Raw genomic sequence first — 22303 nt, forward strand, 5'->3', positions numbered from 1 at the left:
CCCCCTGCCAAACATGTTAGAGTCCTATTCTTCAAACTGCTGTAACAGAAGGAAAAGTCTCTTTACTCAGTCCAGACTATACGCAAGGCCAGATCCAGATTTTCTAAAACAAATCAGTTTGTAGCAAATCTGATCTCCTTCTTCTAGAATGCAGTCCTCCCTTTTCTCTTTAATCAAAAAGAAGGAGCACTGCAAGGGTAAACCAGAAGAAGGGAAGCTGCCAGGGTGTGGCTTTTACTCGCAAAGCTTTTTTTTATGATTTGCAAGTCGCTAGTTAAGGAACTGATACCATTTATCCTACTAAGCAAATATGCACTTTCAAAAATGCATGTTGTTCGCCCACTTTGGAGTGACTAAACTTGTGAAATTGAAACATAAAGTTGAAAAGGCACCATGATTATCCTCTCTGCACCTAGCAGCAACTTCATGAGCAAAACCAAGAGCATTCAAGTAATTGGGTTGATATTCGGTGAATACGCCACACACCTTCACAATTCACATTAGACTATGTGACATTTATATCAGAGTCTGAAGTAATAATTAAAGCAGTTTTTATTTCACTGAATCTTTTAATCATTTTTGAGCAATTTCACACATTCAACGTGGTTTACTTGAACAGAGGAGAAAGCACAACAAGAATACAAGAAGATTTCCATTACATCAGAGGCTTCGTGTTAGCTGTCAGTGCAAAAAGTGACCAAAAATATTCCTGGGTCTGATGTTTACAGCTTCATTTTCCTTCAGAAGTCAAGATAACAGCCATGTGAAGAGCTTCATTTTAATTTGACACAAGAGAAAAAAATACATTCCTTCAGTGAACCCAAGAAAATGGGTTCGGTGACCTTAAGTTCATGCCTTAAATGGTAAATTCCTCTTTTCTGTAACAAGCTGCTTCTTCTTTTACTTCCACATCTCATTTGCAGTCAGATGCCACTGGAGTAAGCACAGTGTGTACTTCTAGTAACCTCAGCTAAAAATAACTATTTTGTTTTGTCAGAAGAATAGCCCCCTGCTATATGAGGAAGGTCACTCATCAGTCTTTTTTTTTTTTCTTTATCTTTCATCTAGGAAGCCTTGGTGAATTTAAATATTTCCTGATTTCCCACTAAAGGCATACACGGCATAAAAAAGGCAGAGTAATATATATATATATATATATGTATATATCTTTACTAAAGAAAAACATATAAAGTTTCCATGTGAATGTGATTACTCATGGGAATTTTACATTAAATTTAACTATGAGAAATAGGGGAGAGTTGGATGATTTACGTCAGCGGGGAAGTTGTGTCTTCCCTTGTTTCTAGGGAAACATATAAGCAATTGGTCATTTGACCTCTCATTTTCAAAGAGTTGTTTTATTCATTCTAAAAAGAAGATAATCTTCATTCAACAGATGAAGACACATTTAAGTAAAAAATAAAATAAAATTATGGGTTAGGATTAAGGTTTTTTAATTTTGTGTGTGAACAGTTGAGGACAAGTTTGAAAACATTTTTCACATGTTTTCTTGCTTTGGTAGGCTACTCTATGAGTTTATGGAGCTAGCACGATGTTAGCTCAAAACTACTGGATGATGCAGCTTTGCTTTAAAGTCGCTTCAAGTAAAAAACTGGCACAAACTCACCTCACTCTACTCTATGTGATACACGCAAAAATGCGTGTTATGCTCATGACAAATGCAATTTTGGTGAATTTTGAAGATATAATATATAAAACATATGTGAAACACATGTGAAACTGCTGCTATTACATGTGGTGCTCATGTTTAATCGCACAAGGCATCTAAAATCTATAACTATTCAGGTAAAATGTGTAATCTGAACACAGTCGAAACAGTCATACATTCAAGCAACCGTCTTCAGATTGGTGTGCGTCTTGGATTTATGTGTCTTGCTGAAAGATGCTTCAACTAATTGTGAGCAAAGCTGGAGTCAAACACACAACCTTATCAACATGCAAATGTGGGCACACATTTCACATGTGACAAAAAGCACAGTTGAAATAGTTTTTCTCAAAACGTATAACTTGGAAAAACATACACTTCACTTGCTGGAACATAACCAGGTATTTTATATAGTATATTGAAATGATATTACGTAGAAACATGTGGAAGCTTGTTGACAAAAATTCCACATGTGACAGAAAAAAATGCGTTAAAAATGAATAAAACCATATGTGCAGCATTCGCGTATGGGAAACATTTTCATGTGACACAGGTGGGGAACAACATGCAACATTTTCCTACAGGCATTTCCCACTTGGAAATTTTTTTCCCATATTTGAAATATATTGTGGTCACATTTTCCATTTTGCAACAATTGACCAATGTTTTTAGCTGTCATCAAATGTGGACCACGCTATGACATGGTTTTGGTTAATGCAGGGGTGAAAGTAGTTTTAAATTCTTGGGGGAACTATAAATATATATATAATTGCTTCTTTGTGTGCTTTGGAGTTTCTGTGCTGATGAATTTTTTCGCGAAGCGATATAAGCTGGGTAGCTCTTGAATTGCTACAAAATAAAGCTGTGTTTCCTCAGCCCACTGCTCCAATGTTAACACTGTGAGATGTCATGATACCTAAATTCTGGACATCATGGCATGGAGTGCATCCCAGTTTTCAATGTCTGGCATATAACCATTCATTTTAGCTTTTAAACTGGTTATATTGATCCTGTGTCAAGACAGAGGGATAATCAGTAGCCCTGCATCATGACCTGTTTGTTCTGAAGATCCTGCAGCTTCCACTTCATCTTCCTAACATGGCGCTTCCTCACCCTGACTCTCATACTGTGATAGGAGGAACCACAGAGCTCTGTTAGGTTAACAGCTCATCTTCTGAAGTTGGGATATTTTCCTCCAACAGGTTCCAGAGGATTCACTCAAACCAGATGTTGGACTGGATTTTATTTCAATGCCATTTAAGGACACCCGTTGCCGTGGCAACCGCCTGCACTCCTCGAGCCGAGCACAGATTACGCTAAAAACATTTAGTCCGTTATGATAATAGGTCTTCAGGCTTGATATTTATTTTGCGATAATTAATAAGCGCTCCCCGAACACAGCGGTGGTTGATTAGTTAATTTTAAACTCCTGCTCTGCTAGTTATATAGGTTATGGAAGCGAAACGCACAGAATTGCGCAACACCTTGTTGGAACAATACTTACTGAGATTATTATTTTTGTTGGGTCATTGATTTGAACATTTTTTTTTTTTTTTTTTGTTATATAATAAAGTTACGAACGTTTTGATAAGGACGTGCTGGTCTCAGCTGGTTCAGTTTGTCACCTAATGCCGAGATCGACTCAAAACCTTCCGCTATCGACATGTTGCAGCCCTGCTCTACTAAAGCACGAACAGTTCAGAAACAATATGAAATGAGAAAAAAAAAAAATATTAACTGATTAAGTCGTGTTTTAGATTGTTCTTGAAAAACTAATCAGATACGATTGATTAGTGGGAGCACTCACAGCTGCACAGTGAACCCATTGATTCTTTCCAGCTGACAGCCGCTCCTCTCTCTTGCAGGTACTGCGTACCCCCGCTAAATCTTTTAGGGGTACGCAGTACCCGACCGTACCCTCTTACTTTCACCCCTGGGTTAATGATCACAAGAAGAGAAGGATGGTGACATTCCTCCATCCATTATCAAATGATGAAAACTTCAAATGTTTTTATTCTGTAATGAACACTTTTTTTGTCTATTACTGTAATCATGTCCAAGAAGGATTGTTGTGCTAGATAAATTTCTACTAAATGACTGTGGTTACTAAACAGACCTTCTTTAATTAGCAGGACTTTATTTTTCTCTTCCAGGCATTTCTGGGTTGCCTTTTTTTTTTAAAGACACATGTAATATAAAGGCAATGCCACAAGCAGAGGAAGGAACAAATGGGTGGAGATGTCAGCTCCTGACCTGTAGAGATAACAAAAAAAAAGGTGGGGTTAGAGATTCTTGCCGTTTCAAGTCATTTTAAATTCACAAGAATCCTTGTTTTCTATTAAGCTTAAAGAAATTAGGTTTTACAATGTAGCAGCACTTTCTGTTGTCTCACTTTGAAGCTAGGCCAGTAGAGATTTCTGAAGAATAAGCAACATTTGATTCTATTCCACAAACTAGGCATGATTGGATCGCAAGTGCACTGGTGGATCAGTGCACTTACAATGATGTATTGCTTTCAATATTCATTATATGAATATGACTGAAAAACATGGGTGCCTGAAATAAATATTCTTCTATAAAACACATTTACAATGCTTTCCGATGAAAAGAGTTCATCAAGGAATCAGAGGTTTTCATATAGTTTTAATGTGAATATTTGTGACAAATGGACTTCAGTTAAATGTTGAACTTTGATGAAAACCCAAAGTGTCTTACCTTGAAAACATGACACAATTGTGGTTGCTTTGCAGATCAAGATGGCTCAAAACAACTTCTGTGTATTCGTCATCATCTTCAGTGGTCTTTTTGTCTATTCTCTCCACAGTGAAGACTTCAGCTGGAGATAGGAGTATTATACCAAGATTTTTCAAACAAAGTTGGTCCCCCAGGTTGACGTAGAAGCAAGTTTTTATTTTAAGAATGGTTAGGCCGTACAAATCTATAGACCTTAAATCTGACTCGACTTTTGTGAAACTTGCAAACCTCACTTTGGAGTTTATTTTTGGTACTTTTTCTCCATCTGCCAGGATGACATATACCTCTCTGCACTCCTTTGGCTTCAGCAACGTCATGGAATCCATCAGCAGGAAATGGAGAGCCTTGAAATGGAAGTCCTTTTCATACGTGGTAACATTCACCATCATTGTCTCCATTGCATTGTTCAGCTCCTTTAAAAACGGTTCATCTACATAGTGATAGATGAAGAGGGCAGAAGTGTGGTCTTCAGTAACACCAGGGATCTGTGAGGTACAGTTACTATTTTTTCTCCAATCTTCACATGTTCTCCAGATTTTCTTCAGTTTCTCATTTTTGCCAAACTCTTCTTTGAATAGATCAGGAGTAAACTTCTCCAAGGCTTCTTTACGACATCCATCATACCGGTCGTCAATAACAGGTGAGGTAGGATCCACCAGTTTGACATCACTCACCACCTTTAAAATCAATGATCACAGGATGAAAGACTTTTACTGTGATGACTGCTTTTAATGTTTCCTGAAAGAGACAAAAATACTTACTTGGCTGTAGAAAAATGAGAATATGAGTGTGTCCAAAAGCAATATCCCCCTGCCAAACATGTTAGAGTCCTATTCTTCAAACTGCTGTAACAGAAGGAAAAGTCTCTTTACTCAGTCCAGACTATACGCCCACGATCAGGATTATTGCTCAACTACGATCTTTTGATGAGCTACAAATCCTACAAAATCTGATCTTCTCTTTGCAGGCTGCAGATAACTGTACAAAGAGACAAACCTGAAGAAAGTCCAAGAAAAATTCAAAGCTATCTCATAAGGCTCTGTCCACAAATATTACACTGCAGTGGAGGGATTGATTTCTGCAGAGCTCTGAGAATGCTTATCTACTGATGCAACTCCCCTTTCCTGTGGAAGGAAACCCGACTACCATGGGGAAAACTCCTCTGCAGTTATTGGTCAACTTTCAGGGAAGAATTTGAGCAAAAATACCAAAGTGTCAACTACACTTCTTTCTTTTCTTTCTTTTTTTAAATTTAAAGTTGTACAACATGTTCAACTACAGCACCGTACAGCAGTTTAACGCAAGCAGGAAGGAACTAGCTGGCAACACCCTAATATGAGATCTGTGCCAAGTTTTTTTGAAACAAGATGAGCATAAACATATCCAGATGTTTTGGCAACAATAACAGCCATGCCACTTTTTGTCTCTACTCTCAGTGAGCTTTGAAGCATTAGTCATACTTCCTTACCATGCTGTGCATTGCTATCTTCCCAATTGTTTTTTATAATTTTTCTGCAGATATATATGGACAAAACTGTTTTTTTTTTTTTTTTTTTTTTTGCCAGGATTTCCTGACAATGAAAATCAACACATATTAGCCCAAAATATTTGAATGGCATATCTTTTCTTTGTCTTGGCTCACAGAGGATAAATGTCACGATTAAAATTTAAACTTAGTTTTTCGCTTTTCAATTCTTCAGTATGAAACTATATCTCTGCAATACAAGATGGATTTAATTTAATGCTTTTTACATATGATTTTCAGAGGTGTCAGGACTTATGCTGAAAACATAAATTCGGAGTTTGTAGTTATTTTTCTTGTCCCAGAAATATATTTCTATCACACAATGTCTGACAAAAATGTCCAGGAAATGCAAAAAAAGAAAAAAAAAAAAATTTTAACTAATATTTTCGAAATTGCTGATATCAAGATCAACGTTAGAAATCTGTTATTTTAGACGAGTTGATTTTATTTTGAAAAGCTCTACCGGAAACGTACTAGTGGACGATTCCATAACTAGTATGTGAGAGGGGGATGTACACTATGGTTTCTCTGAACTGACGAATAACATACAACTTTATGCAGTTTGATCATTCTAAAACTGTTACTAGCATTACAAGAGATTATAGTGTTGAGCTTATGATTGAAACTTGAGTTGTATATTTGCAGTTAAATCATGCGACCAGAGAAAGCCCATTTCCGGTTTGTGAAGCGCCAAAACAGAAACATCTGTTTACACCGAGTTATAAACAGAAGCTGGAAGGAGACTCAGAAAAAACAGGTAGACATTTTTTCCTAAATGTAGCGTTAATGTAACAAACCGAGCCACTAGGAGCAGAGTCTGTAAACTGTAAACTGTTGAAGCTAACAGGTTAATTTATTAGTAGTTCCTGAGAGGAAAGTTTTTCTTCTTGAGACTTCAGTTTTACTATTTTTTTTCTTTTACTTTTCCAACCCCAAAGGTAATTCAACCAAAATGTAGGTTTAGTACTGCTTGAAATTTACCTTAAATAGGAAAAAAATAAAGTGTCTGAGCCATTTTTTTTGTTTATGCTACATTCTGCTAAATGTAATATTGAATAATATTGATGTATTTTATTACAAGGTAATGCGGCCCAGTGAAGTAGAAGGACAACGTTACATGCTAATCCAGTGTTTATTATAAAACCTCCACTTTGCTGCAATCACAGCTGCAAGTGTTTTGGTGAGTTTCCATCTTTATTGCACATAAAGACTGATATCTTTGCTCATTCTTCTTGGCAAAGCAGTTAAAGCTTAGTGAGATTGGATGGAACTTCAATCTTTGATTCCCAAATAGATGTAGGTCTTAACGTTAAGTGGGTTTTTCTCATGCAGGAATACCTTTGACATACCATAATTGCTGCTCTGTCTGTATGTTTATGGTCATTGTCCTGCTGGAAGGTGAACAGGGAGGGATGTTACAGCCCTAAAAACCAATTTTTGCTTTTTTTTGTTGCCATTTCTAACAGGCCTTCTGATAGAATTCATTTTCATAAAAAATGTATTTTCATGGCCAGAATGTACTTCATTGTCATGACTGAATGCTTAATTTAAAAATAATTTCACATAGTGCACCATGATGCTTCAATATGAGTTCCTCTTGAGACCTTCACTGATCAATTGGCTTTATGAAATTACTCACACATGGACTACACTAATTGGGTCCCTTTGAATGTAACAGGTTGCACTGGGTTTTATTGTAGGGAGTGAAAGTAAAAAGGTGTGAATATAAATGATTTTTATTTGTAAAAGAAACAAAAAACATTTACCATTTACTTCTTTTTCACAAATATGCTCTCCGTAGTGTTGGTCTATAAGAGGTATGAATACTTTTCTTGGTAAATCCTGCAAAAAAGGCTAAATGATTTAAAAAAAAAAAATCTAATTTGAGAAACTTCTTTAAGTCTTGCTGATGTCTTGTTATTAGTTATTAAAGTAGAGGACAGGATCAAAGTTTTTAAAAGTGTCTCATTTTAAAAAGTAAAAACAGTGAATTTTCTCACTGAAGGAAAATCTGTTTTTTACACATTCAAAATGTTACATGTTAACTCACCAAAGCCATACATTATCATTGTTTACCAACACTTTAGCTTTTCCTTCCGAGGCCATTTGAACTCTGCTTTCTTCTTATTTTGGGATTATGCTGTTAAAACAGAAAATTGTGCAAAAAGAAACTCCTTTTTCTTTGCAGACTCATTGAATTGCATATAAGTGGTTACCAGGACCTGAGGATGAGCAGGTGGGGCGAGCGGCTGAAGAAGGTGGAGCGGCTGGCTCAGTCGTTTCAGCAGAACCCCCTGACGACGCCGTACAAGCCTCGGCTGTGGCCGTGCCAGCCCTCCTCTGTCTGGAAACTCTTCCCTCGACAGAACCTGGCCATCAGCTTCGCTCACAGCTTTAAAGAGGTGCCTCTTTAACGAGCGACATGTAGTTCACTCTGTGCGTGGAGCGAAAGCGGCTAACGCGTGTCATTTGTTCGATTTACAGGCTGTTCATGTTTTTGCACTTGAAAAAGAAAAAGCTTCATTGGGTCAAAGGATTTACCTGGTCACAAGTTACAGCGAACTGTGGCATTACTACAGGTGCTACTGACTTCCTGTTGTTTTTGACTTTTTTTTACCTAACTAAAATCTTAAATGACCGTTTATACCTCTACGTTTTCTAGGGTGTACCCGCAGTCCTTGATGCATTGTTATGAGGTGATACCAGAGGGGGCGGTGTGTAAGCTGTACTTTGACTTGGAGTTTCACAAACCCTCAAACAAAGGGTCTGATGGGAAGTCTATGGTTTCCCTGCTCATCCAGGTTGGCGACATTTGAATGCTCATGATAATAATCAGATATCTCAGACTCGTTAACATTCATATCATGCAATTTGCTGAAGGTCCTACTTTCTATGGTGTTTTGTCTATATTGAACAATGTTTCCTTTAATCAAAGTTAATTGTTGAATTGTTTTTCAATGTTTTTCAGTTCAATTCTGATGAGCAAATATGGAATCTACCCTCAGTTTCCTGCAAAAAACTGTAATCACAGTTTCGTGTACTCACAGGAAACTGAGGGTAGTTTCTGGAAAAAATAGGGTTTTCCTGTAATTACAGTTTTCTGTAAATACAGGAATCTGACAAGTGTGGCTCTCGGTATTATCTTCTGCTTCAGCCCATCTGGTTGAAAGTTTGACCTGCTGTATGTTCAGAGCAGTTATTCCACATATTGTTATTTGTAGCGAGTGGCACTACTCTTGCCTTTCTGTCATGTGGAACCAGTCTCCCTGTTCTCCTGGCATTCTCGTACATGCAACTTAAGATTTCTGAATATTTTTTTTATAAAACCCAACCAATAATTGAGTGTGATGGTCATGTGTTATCAGACGTTTCAGAAATATTCACACCAAAAAAAAAACGGACTACAAAACCGTTTTTTTTTTCCTCTTCAATTTGAACTTCAGCAAGTCGTCTTCCCCAGCATTGAGTTGCTGCCTCGTGATTGGCTGATCAAGCCGATGAACGGGAGTATCTAATAAAGTGGCCCTGGAGTACGTTGCCTTAACATTTGCCTGTGTTGGTGTGTGCTGGCAGTATGTCTGCGACAAGTTGGTGGAAGTTTATGGGGTTGAATGCTCTGTGAAAAATGTGCTGAACCTGGACTCCAGCACGGAGGAAAAGTTCAGTCGACATCTTATCTTCATGCTACAAAACGCAGCTTTTAAAGACAACATCCACGTTGGTATGTCCAGCCTCAGATGGAGACTTTAGAATGGGGTTTTTTCTTTGATTATTGGTCTGATATTCCTTATTATTATTTTTATCTTCTAGGTAGATTCATCCATGCTATTCTTCAGCCCATAATAAGCAAGCTCAAAAGCGACAGCCGTCTTCATGAAGGGGACATTTCACTGACAGACGACAGACAGTCGGTTTTCGTTTTAAGACTTGTCAAAAATAAATGTCCACTTGTCATAACCTTGTGTAATTCTTCTTCTTCTCATTGCAGCACCAATATTGATTCTGCACCAGCTCAGAGTCCAGAAAGGAAGAGGCAGAAACAGGAAGTGAGAGATCTCAGCTTCCTGCTGGTGAAAAACAAGGACGGTCGTGACGGTCTTTTTGTTGATCTGGGTGAGACGAACCACAGTGTTTTATTTAAAGAACAAAATTAAATTAAACAAATCACTCACTATTAAATGTATTTCAATTTATATTATTTTTAATTTAAAAAAAATCAGGTTTTAGGATTAAGTGGAGAAGAACAAAGCAGATGAAGATAAAACATAGTTTTCCAAGAAACAGCAAAAAATAAATTAGAATTAGAACTTTTTGTTTGTTTTAATAACATCAAAGCTTTTTGTGGCCCTCAGATCATTGTGAGTAGGAATAGGGAAAAAAAAAAATCAATAATCACCTCAAGTTTTAGGTTTTTAATTAGATTGTGATAAGAAACCTTTCCCAGAAGACCAAAGAGCTCTGGAGGGTTTGCAAGGCGAAAACAGATGATGATCATTAAAAGCTTTAAAGTCAATCAAATGAGCTTTAAAAGAATCTTGCTAGCATCGTTACATTTTTTGCATTTCTTCTCATGCATAAACGTTAGAGTGATAAGACTAAGGAAAATTTATGTCAGTGGACTCTTTGTAAATAGTTTTATATCTTAAATGTCTGGATTTTACTTGTGTGAATTTACACAAACAGGTGTGTACACCAAGAACAGGAACTTTCGGCTGTACAAGTCCTCAAAGGTGGGGAGGAACGCAGCATTCACCGTGGCTGAAGACAACCAGTTCACCGCCAAACCTGCTAAAGAAAAGTCTGCTGAGGAAACTGTCTTCCTGGCATCTTTAGTGTGTAATGTCAGGTACATTTGAGCTTTTGAAATGTTTCAAACTTAAACATCTCAGTTTTTAAGTGGTTGTCGTTTAGTCGGTTGTCGGTTTTGTTTATTTATTTTTATTAGTTTCACAGGCCAGAGGATTCTGACATGGGACGCCCCAGAAACAAAAGTTACAAGTCCAAGAGCACAAAGTCAGCAGGGACTTGATTCAAATCAAGGTAATGCCAAACTTAATTTAACAATATTTCTCTTCTCCATATCACACAAATCATTACGCACTGCTGTGTGTCGAACGTCTGCCAAACAGTGAAGTTGAAAAGTCTGTGATAGTTTCTTTCCTCTTCAAAATGGTAAATGTTCCTTGTTTTACATCTCATAGAAGTTTTCTAGCTTACATGAATACATTGTGCAAACGTTGCAAAGTGTTATTTTTTTTTATGTATAATTACTTTGAATGCTTTCGCTCAAAACTGCTTTTTTATTCCTGACAGGCACATTTTCTGGCTGCCTGTCCTCTCCTTACAAAGAAGTGGACAACTTTGTGTTTACTTTGGTCAGAAAGGATGGGGTTCAGGGAAGTAAGTCTGACCACAAGAAGCACTTCTGAAAAACCTGTTTACTTTTCAAATAATAACAAAAAAAACCCCCAGCAAAAATAAATCTTCCTACACATCTTTGGAAAATTGAATTTCTGCTAATTCCATTTGATCAGAAATTCAATTTAATCCCTTAAATTGAACTAGTTTTTTATTATAGATTGATTTATAATTTCAGGAATAATACCTTGCACCACTATGTTATAATTCAAGGATTTTGTAGGTTTTTCAGCATTAAGTTGTTACCGTGTCGTCAGGGACGAACTTGAGGCCCAGATCTCTGAATCTGTCTTCCTAAACTCACCAGGCATTCGACGATGGAACTACTTTGCTGCAGACCAACTTCTTGTCTATGACATTGCCAAATACCGCTGGTGTGAAAACGTGAGCAGGTTCCATAAGAGCAACAACATCATGTAAGTGTGACACCTTGCTTCCAGCTCCGAGTGCTGTCTGGGGGCTGCTGCTGTTCTCATCTGGCCGCCTCCTTCTCTGCAGGATTGTTGTGGACCTTAAAGAGGAGGTCTGGTACCAGAAGTGTCATGATCCAGACTGCAGGAACTTCAGGTCCTCAAGTATGCTTCAGACTTACTTGTTTTGGGATGGAAAATTTCAAAATAAAATTATCTATGAAGGAAGAAGTTGTAAAGAGGTGATGGAAGCATTTTCTGTTGCAGGTTTCCCGCTTCCACAAGAGATCTGTGTCAGCTACATCCTGACACTGGTGAGTTTACATCAACCTGTGTTACATCAACCTGTGTTACAGCAAATGAATTAAAAAAAGCGAAAGACTTTTTGTATTTGTATCACATTTAGCATGTCTGCTGTCTTTCTCTCTGACAGGACGAGGAGGATCAGGCGTACCTAATGGACGACACTGGCAACATTGAACCCAGCCAGGCCCCGAGCAGCTCCATGCGTCCGACAGAGGCGACTCCTGAAGTGTGGGGAGACGAGCAGGACGAGCGAGAATTTTTGAAGAGCCTGAATGATTTTGAACAAAGAAGTACTGAGATCTCAGATGAGCTTCTTCTCACATGTGCGGCAGACTTTGACTCCTAGCGGGCGACTAAGATCGGCGTTTCCAGTCGCCACAGCAGAACGTGCTCCGAAACAAATCATAGTTTAAAACAACTTTTTCACTCAGGATAAATAAATGGTGGTAGAATGCTATTAAAAGATGCACATATTTGTAAGATAATAATACTGCAGTCACCTTAATGTTCTTATAACTTAATTAATGTGCAATAATCTGTTTATTAAATGTTTCTGAAGTCCAAACAGATTTGCATGTTTTATAGATTTATAAACAAAAAGTGTCCTATAAAATGATAAACACAACAGAGAACTTCACAAAAATGTTGAAAGAAGATATTTTATTTGACAACAATCCAATGATTTCAAAGAAAATTTCATCCCCCCACCCACCCCATTTTTTATACAAGAGACATAAAACGAGCTTTTAATGTCAAAGAGATACGATATATTGAGCTGTGCAGAGAACGGCTCTAAATTGAAACTAGACATTTTGTTTTTTAGGCAGCTTGAAGATGTCAGACCATCACGCAGAGACTTCTGAGTTAACTATGATGTCTTCCAGAAAATCACCACAAGAGAAAAACATCCTCCTAAACGTGTAATATATATATGTATATATACAAGCTTAAAAAACTTTCATCTTGAAACCTGTGGCATATATATATATATTTTTTTCTTATAAAACTTTAAACTTGATACAGGAAAGTACCATTTTAGCAAATATTAGCAGCACATCTTTAAAATTTACCACAATTTCAAGTTTTCACCAATTTCACCAACTCAAAATAAACAATGAAAAGAAATGCTATAAATCCCTTCCTTTAGAGATATTTCAGTTTATAATTTCTCTTATTAAAAGAGAAATTATGCTCCTTATTAAAAAACATTTCATCAGTAAAGCTGTTGAGGTGAACCGTGTTGTCTTGAGTTAACTGGTTTAATGCTACCATCCTGCGTTTCCATACTTCTGTGTGTGAATGAGAGGAGCTGAACGTTTACAAAGACGGCAAATTTTGATCCACTGCATTTTGCTATCAGTCCTCAAAAAAGTAGATACTGTTGTTTTGTGCTTCAAGTTATGTGGTTTGTTTTTCTGCCAGGATAGTTGATTTTTTGGCAGCAGAGGAAGGTCAGAAGCAGCACAAGCTCTTTAAGTGACATGTTGAGAAATGTTTTGCTGATCATATTACAGCAAAGACGTTCTGTTTTATCCTTTTGTGTTTTCAACCTCTTCAAACCTGATCTTTGGAAACCTCTGTGCTAATCATGACTAACATCTTAAGTCACTCATGTGTTGTTGTTTTTTTTTTTAGAAGAGACGTCTCTGCTTGTACAACACAGCTACATTGACTATTTTACATGCATTATACAAAAACAAAGGCACATGAACCCTAACAGGTTCTTGACCAAACTTCTCTTTATACATCCTAACCAACTCCACCCTTCAGCCTTCAATGCTGAGACACACGGGAATGCAGGAGATTATAACTACAGAGTCTCAGACATGCTATTCTGCATACAAATATAGTTTTTCAGCTAAAAGAAAAAAAACTATTTACAGCCATGGTGATCACATTAAATACCAACTTAAATAGCTCACCAAATCATTAAATAGCTTGGCATATAAATAGTTGTGGTTGAGTCAATGTAAAAGCACTTCAGAGTATTTTCTCCGAGAATAAAAAAAAAAAAAGTCTACACTTTTTTTTTAGTTGCTGAAATTTTCTGGCAGTGAAGGCATGAGAAGTTCAGGTTTCTATTTTCAAGAGTACTGTGCGTTTTTTCAGCTATTAAGTTGACATCCGTTGCCCCTATTTGTTTGACACGACTACAAAATTACTTGAATCATCACCAGGTAGACAAAATGCACAGAATCCTCTCAAGAAGCGGTTGTTTGCGTGGCCATGCTGTGGTAGTTACTCGGCTCCAGCTCACATCTTGATTTTGGCATAAAGTTCGTCAATCTGCTCTCTGAAGTGACTCCGGAGCTCGTTCCTCTTGGCCTTCAGGGTGGGGGTCAGCAGACCGTTTTGAACAGAAAACATCTCGGGATGTAATGCGATGTCTCTCACCTACAGAGGAACAGACGGGTCGAAATAAATGAGCAGATGGTTTCCCTTTTGTTCTACAGCTTCTTGAAAGGCTGCTTTCATGTCGATTCAAACTGGTGAAATATGTTGCTGCGTCACTTCTACAAAGTTTTTTGACATTTGATGAAATATTTTAGCTAACATTAGATACCTGTTCAAAAGACTTTAATCCGCCTTCTTTGCCCAAAATCAAAATGTCCTCCAGAATGGCTGCCTTTACATCCTTAAATGGAAAAAACAAACAAAACATGTCAGACCTGAAATCTAGAGTTGTGCGATTAGACAGCAGTGTTTATTAAATCAAACCTTGTTCCTGCACAACTCAAGGTAGGATCCTTCAAATCCTTGTTTCTTGGCCCAAATAGGTAAAAAGTCTGGATCCGGCACCACTATGCCCACCAGGCATGCCTAAAATACAAGAAAGACAAAAATTAAATGGAGCAAAAATAGTTGCAGCATTACAAAAAGAGGTCAATTTCTTTCAAACGTAATGGATCTGGATGAATAATTAACCTTTAAGCTATCCCCATGAACAAATATCTGAGCCACTGGATCGCTGCGGTTATAGATGGTCTCTATTTTCTCCGGGGCGATGTACTCTCCTTGGGCCAGCTTGAAAATGTGTTTCTTTCTGTCAATGATCTTCAGAATGCCATTCTGCAGCAAATCCAAAACGCATTTTTATAGCTTAAAACTTCCCGCATTGTCTGAATCGTAATTTTATGTTGCTACTGCGTTTTTTTTGCTCACCGGAAGCCATTTCCCAATGTCGCCCGTGTGCAGCCATCCATCCTTGTCGATTGCCTCTGCTGTTCTCTCAGGATCTTTCAAGTATCCCTTGAATACGTTTGATCCTTTGACACACACCTGCAATGACACACAGGTTACAGATCGAAATATCACGACAAAAGGCAAAATGTCACCTTCTCCACACTCAATTTAAGACAATTTTGTCTAAATCTACAAAGCATCAGGTAACAAACAACTACTTCTTTAATCTATTCACCAGATCCAACTACACCTACTTTATGGTATCTTCTGTTTTCACAGATTATGTTGATTTCTTTCTATACGAGTATGCTAAAAAACAATGCTTCAATGCACCCATCATAATTGATTTTTTCAGGCCTAAGATTTTTCCTATTCATTAAATCCACCAAAACTGAGAACGTCCACCATTTTGGTCTACAAATACCTCCACCAACAGTGTGCACCTTGATGCACTTTGGCTTTGGACTTACATAAATGGAAATAATCTTGCAGTTCGTTCATAATCTGTTAGAACTTTTATCTCCATCATTGAGATTTAATGGTCAATAGCTACTAAACTCAACAGGTGAATTAAAGCAAAGCTTACACAAATGAGTTTGTATGTTTTACAGTCTTCAAGGCAAAAAAAAAAAAAAATATGGCAATCAGTAGATCATATTTTAGAGAATCCTGGAAATTGGTATCTGCCAGTAAAAAGCCTGGCTGATACCAGGTTGATCCTCACCTCTCCTTCTCCGTTTGCTGCCAGGTAATTCATTTCTGCCACATCCACTAGTTTTACCGCATTGCATGGCAGAGGAGGCCCAACGTGACCTGAGGACACGACATTTACGTTTATTTTCGTTTTTGTTTGCACGTTCCTGACCTCGGATGCTACGTTTTAACTCATAACAGGGCCTCCTTATTTAGAGTTTAAGCAACACTTTCTGAAAACCAAAACTTTTACCTGCTGACCAGTCTCCGGGCATGGACATGGTGCACCCAGCCGTGCATTCGGTCTGGCCGTAGCCTTCGTAGAACTGCAAGAAAAGATGTCAGTGGTGACGTGAAGCCAAGTGAACTTCAGTAGATCAATAAATAGTGATATCAGTTATTAGTAATATTTACATGGACCACTTATCAGAATGATACATCTGTCCAGGATGAGTTTGACTGACCTGGCAGCCGAGAGCGGCTCGTAGGAAAGTCAGGATGGTTGGAGAGACGGGGGCTGCTCCGGTGATCATGAGTCTGACTCGACCGCCCAGGCTCATCTGTGGAGATTAAATTTGTGCTGAAGTGTAAATGTTTGAAAGAACGTGACCTTAGTTTGTTGATCAAGAAGGCTTACGTTGCGCTGTGCATGCTGTGACCTTAGACCTGGTGAAACGCTTTTAAAGAATACGGTTTCAGGAGAGCAAAATGCGTCTACTTTCTAACCTGCACTTTTTTGAAGATGAGTTTATCCCACATGCTGTCCTTTCTCATCACCCCGTTTTTCAGCTCAGACTCCTTCCTTCTGAAGGCGAAATCCAGCAGCCATCTCTTCAGGGGTGTGTTGGCCTGGCTGAACACCTGTCGAGAAATGAGAACATCTCAAGTTCTCCACATCATCGGGGTAAATGAACTAAATAGAGCCACACGGCGGATAAGTAAAGGCCAGGCAGAGTAACAGAAGAAACATCAAGCGTCGTCTGACCTTGTCAAACATGCGGTTGAGGAGACGCGGCACGACGGGGAAAACCGTTGGCTGCAGAGTCTTCAGATCGTCCATTAGGAGTCGAATGTCGCCTTGGAAGTAGCCGATCCGCGCACCGTGGATGAGGATGACACCCTGACGAAGAAAACATGCTACTTATTTCTACGGCGAATCAAAACTACATTTTTTTTGGCCACTAGAAGGCAGCATTCTACAAATTAATTGTGATCTTATCGCTTGATGTTTGAGGACAAACACTTAATGGCGTTACTCCATCACACCCAACTTCGGTCTGTTAGTAAACGCTAGCACTGACACAAGTTTTAGAGCAGCCACTTGAGAACTTGTGAAGAATACAGTTTACTTGAGTTTTGTTCAGGTGGTCTCATGGTAAAATAAAACCTCATTTAGCAAAGAGATACTATTAATGGTTCAGGAAAAGCAGCACAATGGGGAAACCTCATGGCTGTGCAGACACATCATACATGTATGCACTGTTCCTTTTAACCTTTGTTTTACTTCCTGCAAAGTTTATGCATCTCTCCTTAATGTCTACGCGCTGTGAGTGCTTGAAACAGAAGTCAAATTCCTTATTTGCACACACAGTTTTGTCCAATAAAGCTGATTATTGGACAAAATCATCCAATTTAGCTTAGGCATCAAAAGCTGCACATGAAGCTCCGGAGAAGGCAGCCAGCTGAGCGAGTGAGGATGCACCGAATGTGGTGTGCTTGGGAAGGAAGCAATTAACCCGGCACGGCTTAGAGCTGAGAGGCAGCTGCATCAAATGGTTACATCGCTGCGTTTTCCTCTTAACGTTTGTCCGTTGGAAAACAGGACGGGTTTGTTGCTCAAGATAAGCCTGGAAGTTAAGGAAAGTAACTGGTCACTGATGTGGTGCAGTAAGGGTCTGCTGCTTTTGTTTTAACTTGCTCCATATCAGCATTTTCAAATGCAGCTGTGTATGCCAACTGGCTGACAGCTGACATCCTCCCATTCAGGAGACAAAGCAGTGGGTCTGCAGTGAGCACAGCCTGGTATGAGATTCTCAAGGTTCCATAATTTCGAGTAAATATACGCTTGGAAAAAGTTGTTTGCGTGCACTGGACGAAAAGACGCATTAACCGTTTTCTTCACATCACTACCTTGAGTTGAATAATGACAAAATCTTTTCCTGTTTTGTCAGAATTATTAGAACTATTTCTAGTTTCTGAATGGCAGAATGTTTGATTTCTTAAACATGTCCTCCAGCGGCTGACCTGTGATTCTGCTCTCTTCCCAAGAGTTGTTTGATCTCCTACACCTGAAGTGCGAAACTCTTCACCAACATCTTTTCCATAAGAACATGATTCATTTGCATCTCTTTTAAATATGCGAAGTGGCATATAAACTATTTGCTTGCTCGCTCTCACGCCGATGTTTCGTTTGCCAGAATGTAAAAGCTTTCAATTCATTTCAATTCAAAAACACTTTCTTGACCCCAAGAGTAAATTAAACAGACTTCAAATGTCTGCGCTGGTGGTTAAAAGGATAAAAAAAAAAAAAAAAAAAAAAGGCTATTTTTGCCTTCCTATAAAACTAAAAGTAGTTCTCCACTAATAATAAAATATTGCAAATACAGTATATTAGGTCCACAACATACCTGCACAACCCGTTCAAACATGTGAGCTAGCGGGAGATAGGATATATGAATGTCATGGAGGTTCAGCATGCTGTGTATCTGCAGGGGACACAGAGAAAACACATGCAGGTCACTCAGGTAATGTACCTCCACCACCCTCTCAAACATGTGGGCCAGAGGGAGGAAGGAGATTAGCACATCTTTGGAACTGGGCTTCAGTGTGTCCTGGGCAACAGGTCACATGGGGCCAAGGGGGGCGGTGGAGGGGCGCAGGATAGAGAGGGAATCAGAGAAGGTCAGACAGAGACAAATAGCATCAAACTAATCCATCTACACTTAATAACGCCTCGCAAAAAGTGTTAATGCCCCTGGAAAGTTTTGATGTTTTGTTCCGTTATGTTTGACGATAAAACACAATGCAGTGCATAGGCATAGAGTGGAGTGACGTTTTTGTTTTTTTTTACTATTAAAATTATGAAAAAGTTTGCAGAGACTAACATGAATATGCTTTGATCTAAAACATCTGATCGTAGCTCTGACAGCACCTTTTGGGAACAAACCTCCTCCACAGCCTCTGCTTTTCTGATGTCTGCAGAAGGTTCTCTTACCAGAGCACGACGCTGCTTTCACCGTGCTTCACCAAGTAAACGATGCTTTGCGCATGATGTCGCAACGCTTTGCTTGTTGGCCATTCGGTCCCTGTTCTGTGCGCTGTATGAGAAACTCCTACTCTAAACGTTCTTGATTCTGGCCAAGCTTGTGACTGAGGGATAATATCCACCGGGAGGCGGGATGACAGGATCTACCACGGGAAGACTGGTGACGGGAAATTAATATGCTCCTTGAGTAGAAACACTACTTTTGTATTGAATCTATTGAGATGCCTTACATATTTTTATTTTTAGCACGTTGCTGCTATGATTACTATATTTAGAATGATTTTTCATGTTTCCACGGTGCGCCCCACCCTGAGTAGTGGTGGAACTCTGGAGTGCTTCCCATAGTTACCATGAATGTCTTCAGTGATTAATGATCTCCTTGCTTGGTGAAGCTACATGTCTTGGTAGCTTTGCAGAGAATTAAAATGTGAAATCAACTAACTTTGTCCGTAATCTGTCTGCTGTGTTTCTTGCTCTTCAGAAAATGTGTTTATTCATGTATAGCTTTTCTTCCACTTCACAGTTATGCACTACTTTGTTGGCATATCACTTAAAATCGTTTCACTCCCATTGAAATGCATTGAAGTTTTTGGCTGTTATGTGACAAAATGTTAAAAAAAATTTGAGAGGCATGAATATTTTTTTCTGTATTGTGACAAAATCTTAAAAATTCTGCTTTTACAGGGACATATTCTCAGTTTTGTCATCAGTCAGATTCCGAGAGGAATAAAGGTGAAAATCTCGAAGGTGACTTTTTTTTTTTTTTTACCTGTGTTACTTTAATGAACGCTGCAGTGTTGGAGATTACATTTCCATGAGTAAGCATTGCACCTTTAGGGTTTCCTGCAGTAAAAACACAAAAGCTCAGGAAAAATAGAGAAAACACATCCTGTAGTATGGGAAAAAAAAATTATTGTTTGAAAAGCATCCAAGTAGCCCGATTTCCTGGGCTTACCTGTAGTTCCAGATGTAAAGCAGATGACTGCCAGGTCATTTGGTTTGGGAGGCTGTAGTTAAGACGACAGATGTTGCTCATTTTTTGGATCAAAGTGTGCATTGGTAATGTCTTATAGATGGAGTTTTAGTAACAGTGTTAGCATCTTAAGAATCAGGAGCCACGTCTTGTTTGTCAGGCCAGAGGATCTGCGCTGTTTCTACTCACCGTTGGTCTCTGAAGATTAGCTTCACCGATGGCCTGAAAAAACAAAAATCTCTCAACATAAGTGGAGAAGTTAAAATTTTTATTTTATGGAGCAGAAACAAGTCAGACCCTTACCTCAAACTCCTTCAGACTGAGAATCTCAACCCCGCTCTGCGCTGCTCGGCTCACCAGCTCCTTGTCGAAAGCTTCCATGAGAACGATGGTCTTCACGGTCTTTCCCTGGCCGCTGATGCAGTCCAGAATCATCCGAGCCTTTTCGGCTACGTCACATATCACTGTTGAAATGGTGGCTGAAACGGAGACGGAGACCACACGTGCGGAGTGGTTGAACTTTTCAGTTCCTGGCTCACAGCATGCGATGGGGGAATTAGTTTGTACCTCTCTCAATAATGTAGCCGATGGCCTCTGTGCCGAGCGTGTCGTACAGCGGGACCGCAACCAAGCTGTACGTGTAACAGGCCAGCTCTGAAATCGTCCACTGTGGCAAAAACAGAGCAGATGGGTTTGATGCGTTTAAATCAATATGATTATTGCACTGAAGAAAGCCTGCCGTGTCAGAAGCACAACATGCAACTATTTGTGTAAAGACGGATGGAGAGAAAGTAAGTTAAATCTAAGATATTGTTGCATGTACAAGAAGACTGATATCAAATGGAAATCAGACAAAAGCAATGGCTTGTTAATATATATATATATAAAAAAAAAACAACAACAAAAAACATGTGCGTTACCTCGGGTCTGTTTTGTGAAAAGATGCCGACGTACTTGTCGCCTGTGTGAAAGTGACCTCTGTGAAGAAGGGCAGAACCGATGTGCTGTGCTCTGTCCACCACCTTGTCAGAAACAGGGCATTTAAAAAAAAAAACACATTTGAGTTGAAGCAGGCGTTTCCTTTCAGCAGCACTCTGCAGCTTACCTCTTGATAAGACAGCCACTCGTACGGTTGGTTTGGCTTCCTCGACCCAAGGCAAGGTCCGTTATCTACCACAGAAAACAGAGGTGGCATCCTGACTCCGTTCGGTCTCTTCAGGCGTTTGCAGAGTCAACATCATAGCACAGAAACTCACTTGACACCCTGAGTCCTCGCATGAACACCTCATATATTGTCTGTGCGTCGCTGTAATAATGCGTCATGTACTCGCCGTCGCTGTCATTCAGCACTGACCTTCTGGCACGATCTCCCCCCTAAGAAGAGCAAAATAACATCGACAGAGACATGGTGACCCCTGCATCCCTGCGATCAATCAAGACTATAAACATTTTTTGTCAGTAACAACTGACAACGTTTTTCAAAAGAAGAGGCACCAATCGGAATCTGGTCGTCTTTGGCTGGTCAAATAAGGAATCAGATTTGTTTAATTCTGTTCTTTGAATGCATCAAAACTAGCAGCCGACTCCACTTTCAGATGTTCCAGTCAACAATAGTGTTTTTGATGCACAGCTAACGGTAAGTAACGTCCACTGGATTGCATAAATAGGAGTAATCTTGCCCTTGTTCTCACTTATATATTGTTATATAGAATTATGATAATAATAAAAGAAACTGCAGTAGATTTCTTGTCAATTTTCTGCTCTGGTTTACAAATAAGATCAGCAGGACTGACTTGAGGAAACCAGAAATCAATATCAGCCAAGAAAAACCTGGATGATGGAAATCCAAAGATCCCTGAAAACAATTTCCTGCAGAGATCACTTCACCAGCTGCGAGATAAACTACTCCTCATTCCTGCAGCATGAGACCAGCTGCTTAGGAATGTTCACTCTTATTACTGGACTGAAGATTGATGGTTCCAGTCCGCTACACTGGTGAGCAAAAAGACCGTCAGACTGAAAAAAAATGGCAAAAAAAAAAAAAAAAAAAAATTTTGAAAACACCCAGGTTTTTTCCTGACACGCCGGGGTAGGTCCCCCGGCGGGTATG

The 22303-nt window shown here is 39.0% G+C and overlaps 2 protein-coding genes and 1 long non-coding RNA gene across 9 annotated transcripts in view; 1 reads left to right on the top strand and 2 right to left on the bottom strand.

Annotated features, from left to right (window-relative positions):
- Positions 1-6275, bottom strand: part of LOC106948235 (uncharacterized) — a 13065-nt gene extending 6790 nt beyond the window's left edge. The window contains exon 1 of the long non-coding RNA XR_001425134.1: positions 5956-6275. This is a non-coding gene — a long non-coding RNA (uncharacterized LOC106948235). The remainder of the gene's footprint in view (positions 1-5955) is intronic.
- Positions 4763-12644, top strand: primpol (primase and polymerase (DNA-directed)). Of its 5 annotated transcripts, XM_015033812.1 has the most exons (16): positions 4885-4912; positions 4999-5060; positions 6591-6702; positions 7027-7125; positions 8134-8347; positions 8430-8524; positions 8608-8746; positions 9519-9666; positions 9756-10058; positions 10629-10791; positions 10891-10985; positions 11259-11345; positions 11671-11779; positions 11862-11938; positions 12041-12087; positions 12207-12644. In XM_015033812.1, exons 5-16 carry the CDS (start codon positions 8174-8176, stop codon positions 12423-12425), a joined length of 1656 nt encoding a protein of 551 aa, XP_014889298.1. In that variant the 5' UTR covers positions 4885-4912; positions 4999-5060; positions 6591-6702; positions 7027-7125; positions 8134-8173; the 3' UTR covers positions 12426-12644. The 5 variants fall into 5 exon arrangements, with proteins under 5 accessions (XP_014889295.1, XP_014889294.1, XP_014889296.1 ...); XM_015033809.1 differs by lacking the exons at positions 6591-6702; positions 7027-7125 and having other exon boundaries at positions 4763-4912; positions 9756-9852; positions 9934-10058; XM_015033811.1 differs by lacking the exon at positions 7027-7125.
- A 1394-nt stretch (positions 12645-14038) lies between these two features.
- acsl1a (acyl-CoA synthetase long chain family member 1a) overlaps positions 14039-22303 on the bottom strand; it is a 23002-nt gene continuing 14737 nt past the window's right edge. For 2 of the 3 annotated variants that reach the window (XM_015033817.1, XM_015033815.1), the window contains exons 3-21: positions 21450-21567; positions 21299-21363; positions 21114-21215; positions 20761-20860; positions 20497-20672; positions 20383-20415; positions 20176-20227; positions 19990-20063; positions 18709-18786; positions 16941-17075; positions 16682-16816; positions 16420-16515; positions 16209-16281; positions 15987-16075; positions 15242-15358; positions 15005-15148; positions 14798-14899; positions 14643-14714; positions 14039-14473 (exon numbers count right to left, since the gene is read on the bottom strand). In XM_015033817.1, the coding sequence (XP_014889303.1) occupies positions 14333-14473; positions 14643-14714; positions 14798-14899; positions 15005-15148; positions 15242-15358; positions 15987-16075; positions 16209-16281; positions 16420-16515; positions 16682-16816; positions 16941-17075; positions 18709-18786; positions 19990-20063; positions 20176-20227; positions 20383-20415; positions 20497-20672; positions 20761-20860; positions 21114-21215; positions 21299-21363; positions 21450-21567 (1902 nt within the window). In that variant the 3' untranslated portion in view covers positions 14039-14332. Of the gene's footprint in view, positions 14474-14642; positions 14715-14797; positions 14900-15004; positions 15149-15241; positions 15359-15986; positions 16076-16208; positions 16282-16419; positions 16516-16681; positions 16817-16940; positions 17076-18582; positions 18661-18708; positions 18787-19989; positions 20064-20175; positions 20228-20382; positions 20416-20496; positions 20673-20760; positions 20861-21113; positions 21216-21298; positions 21364-21449; positions 21568-22303 lie in introns of all 3 variants that reach the window. The other variant, XM_015033816.1, reaches the window with a different exon arrangement.

This window comes from Poecilia latipinna, unplaced genomic scaffold (assembly GCF_001443285.1).
Source record: "Poecilia latipinna isolate Pla-1442-1.1 unplaced genomic scaffold, P_latipinna-1.0 Scaffold280, whole genome shotgun sequence".
Classification (NCBI taxonomy): Eukaryota; Metazoa; Chordata; class Actinopteri; order Cyprinodontiformes; family Poeciliidae; genus Poecilia; species Poecilia latipinna.